The 3,010-nt window shown below is 46.4% G+C and overlaps 1 protein-coding gene across 1 annotated transcript; it reads right to left on the reverse strand.

Moving 5' to 3' along the window:
* Nucleotides 1–233: 233 nt before the first annotated feature.
* LOC142170265 (uncharacterized) lies at nt 234–1,607 on the reverse strand. Its single transcript, XM_075232133.1, has one exon. It carries the CDS (start codon nt 1,605–1,607, stop codon nt 234–236), a length of 1,374 nt encoding a protein of 457 aa, XP_075088234.1.
* Nucleotides 1,608–3,010: the final 1,403 nt, after the last annotated feature.

A 3,010-nucleotide genomic window follows, 5' to 3' on the forward strand; every position in this document is an offset into this window, starting at 1 on the left:
CCATGTCTGATCATTTCTTTGGCCACCATGATTGATGCATTAGAAAGAAAGGGTTGGGGGCAAGGGTTTCCCTCTTCGTACTGGTCTGCAACCACAATTTCAAAGGCCTGATAAACTATGTGCTCACTCCCCTCTCTTGCTTCAGGACATGGGACTGATGGGCCCGGATAAATTTATTGCTCGTCTTCCCCGTGGACCATAATCTCTTGATCTTCATGCTCAAAATTTACCACCTAATGAAGGGTAGAAGGTATAGCCCCCGCTGCATGAATCCTTGGCATCCCCAAAAGAAAATTGTAGGATGTGTCCATATCCAGAACTTGGAAGGTTACTTCAAAATCTACTAGGCCAATGGTCAGAATCAGATCGATCTCTCCAATTGTGTCCCTTTTTATACCATCAAAAGCCCGTACATAGACATTGTTGGGTTGAATTCTTTTGGTCCTGATTTCCATGCGCTGTAGAGTTGAGAGTGGGCAGATGCCTACCCCAGAGCCTCCGTCCAACATAACCCTTTTCATGTAGTACCTTTCGCATTTGACTGTCAGGTGCAAGGCTTTGTTATGCATGGCCCCTTCTGGGGGCAAGTCATTTTTGCTGAAGGAAATCTGGTTAATTGCGAAAAACCTTTCTGCCATCCTCTCCAACTGTTCTACAGAAGTCTCAACAGGCACATATGCTTCGTTAAGGATCTTGATCAATACCTTCGGATGTTCGGTGGAGTTCATCAACAAAGCCAATAAAGAGACTTGTTCGGGAAATTTTCGAAGCTGGTCCATCACTTCATAATCCGCCATTTTCATCTTTTGAAAGAAGGTCTCCTCTTCTTTGGCACTCACGGGCTTCTTAGATGGGAAGCGCTTTCTAGTGGCATTGTTCACCTCTTCCAAATTGACATACTTTTCAGCCAGGTTATTTTCTTGAACTTCTCCCGAGATTTCTTTGCCTTTGTAAGTTACCACTGATTTGTTGTAGTTCCAGGGCACAACGGTAGGATCCGTCATGGGCTTTTGCGGTGCGCGGCCAATAACCATGGGCTCACTCAACCTTGGTGGATTAATTGGCACCCGTATCACATAAGCTCCCTTGGGCACATACATTTGGGTTGCCTTGTTCAGCTCGAATCTCCTAGGAGGACTCAAAGTCATCTGCTTTTCTTTGCGGCCCCGAGGTACATAGAGGACAACATCTTTGGGAGGCGTTGCCCCAGTCCCCACTACAAATTTCTTCTCTGATTTTGAAGGGGTGGTTTTGTTCTTTTTCTCCCCTTTGTCTTGCTTCGGGGCATCTTTTGGTTTCTTTTCTACGTCAGCAATGGCAATGATGGCCTTTAACGCCGAGTCAAATTCCTTATCCTCACAAATAATTCCGATTACTGACCCGTTGTTGTGGGCTGGTAGTGGGTTATTAGTCATATTGGGGACATTCTCATATCTTAGCACTATCTTCATTTGTTCTATCAAATTCTCCATTGTTCTCTTCAGCGTCCAGCAATCATCAGTGTCATGCCCTTCTGCCCCTGAGTGATAGGCGCATCGAGCACTAAATCTGTAAGAGGGTGATGTTGGGTTTTGCCTAGTTTGAGGAACCAGCTGTAGCAGACCCATTTGGACAAGCTTTGGAAACAGACTGGAGTAGGATTCGCCGATTGGTGTAAAATTTGGCCTTCTAGGTGGTTCACGAGGGGGAAAATTATTTTGTGGTGGATGGGTGTTGTAGTGGTTTTAGTAAGGAGGCTGGTTTCTAGGAAATAGAGCTTGGTTACGGTTGGCTTGTTGCTGTGGACAGACATAAGGTTGAGCATTCATGACCGTGTATGGATGAGAAGCATAGGCCATGTCTTGGTGGGGGTAATAGAGTTGTGGGGTCCTTTCTGGGAGAAGGGATCTGGGAGTACGGTGTTTTCTTGCACCCGACGCTGCCATGGATGTTTCTTCCTTTTTCTCGCCTTTCGCTATTCCTCCGAACCCACCCTGAATGGCTTGGGAAGTAGCTCTGATAGCGGATTGGCTTAGAATTCGACCCGTTTTCAACCATTTCGCCAATCTTGATGGCTTCAGCGAACGGTTTACCCATAACAGACATCATATTTTGGAAGTAGTTGGCTTCGTGAGCTTGGAGGAAAACTATGACCATTTCGACCTCATCCATTAGAGGCTTTACCCTAGACACCTGCTCACGCCATTTAACTGCGTCCTCCCGGAAGCTTTCCGAGGATTTCTTTTTCAAGTTTGTCAACGAGTTCCTATCTGGAGCAATATCAATATTGTACTGGAACTGCCTGATGAAGTCTCTAGCAAGATCATCCCAGATGTGCCAGCGGGATATATCCTGGTCCATATACCACTCAGAGGCGATGCCAATTAGACTTTCTCCGAAATAGGCCATGAGTAGTTCTTCCTTTCCACCGGCCCCTCGCAATTGATTGCAATATTTCTTGAGATGAGCAATAGGATCACCGCGCCTATCGTACTTCTCAAATTTTGGGGTTTTGGATTCCCAATGGTAAGTGCACATGAGGGAACATGCATAAATCTGCATAGGACACACTTTTCTGCCCACTCAAGCCTTGTATGTTCTTGAGGCTTTGCTCCATACTCCTCATCTTCTTCGCAATCTCTTCTTGCCCAGGAGTTTTGGTAGTCTTTTCTTGCCCCGCAGTGAACTCAAATTGAGGTGGCTGAGGATAAGTATAAGTGGGAAACTGAGAAGGTTCCATCTGAAAGGTAGATGTTTGGAAGGTGAAAGCTGAGGGGTCAAAACTGGGCCTAGGTAGTGTAGGCTGTACCGTGGCCGAGCATGGGGGAGAGGTGAAGATATTTGAAGCTGCACCAGACATGAACACCTGTGGGCGAACCTCAGAAGGTGTTCCTACGAAATGAGCTGAGATAGTTGGATGTCCTAGTGGGGTATTTGGGTGACTGATTGGAACATTGGAAGTACCACCTGATCTAGGAAAAAGTTCGGGGAATCCTGGGATTGCGCTTGGTGGCTCTCTTCCATTTGCCCA

Source organism: Nicotiana tabacum, chromosome 16, assembly GCF_000715075.1.
Source record: "Nicotiana tabacum cultivar K326 chromosome 16, ASM71507v2, whole genome shotgun sequence".
NCBI lineage: Eukaryota > Viridiplantae > Streptophyta > Magnoliopsida > Solanales > Solanaceae > Nicotiana > Nicotiana tabacum.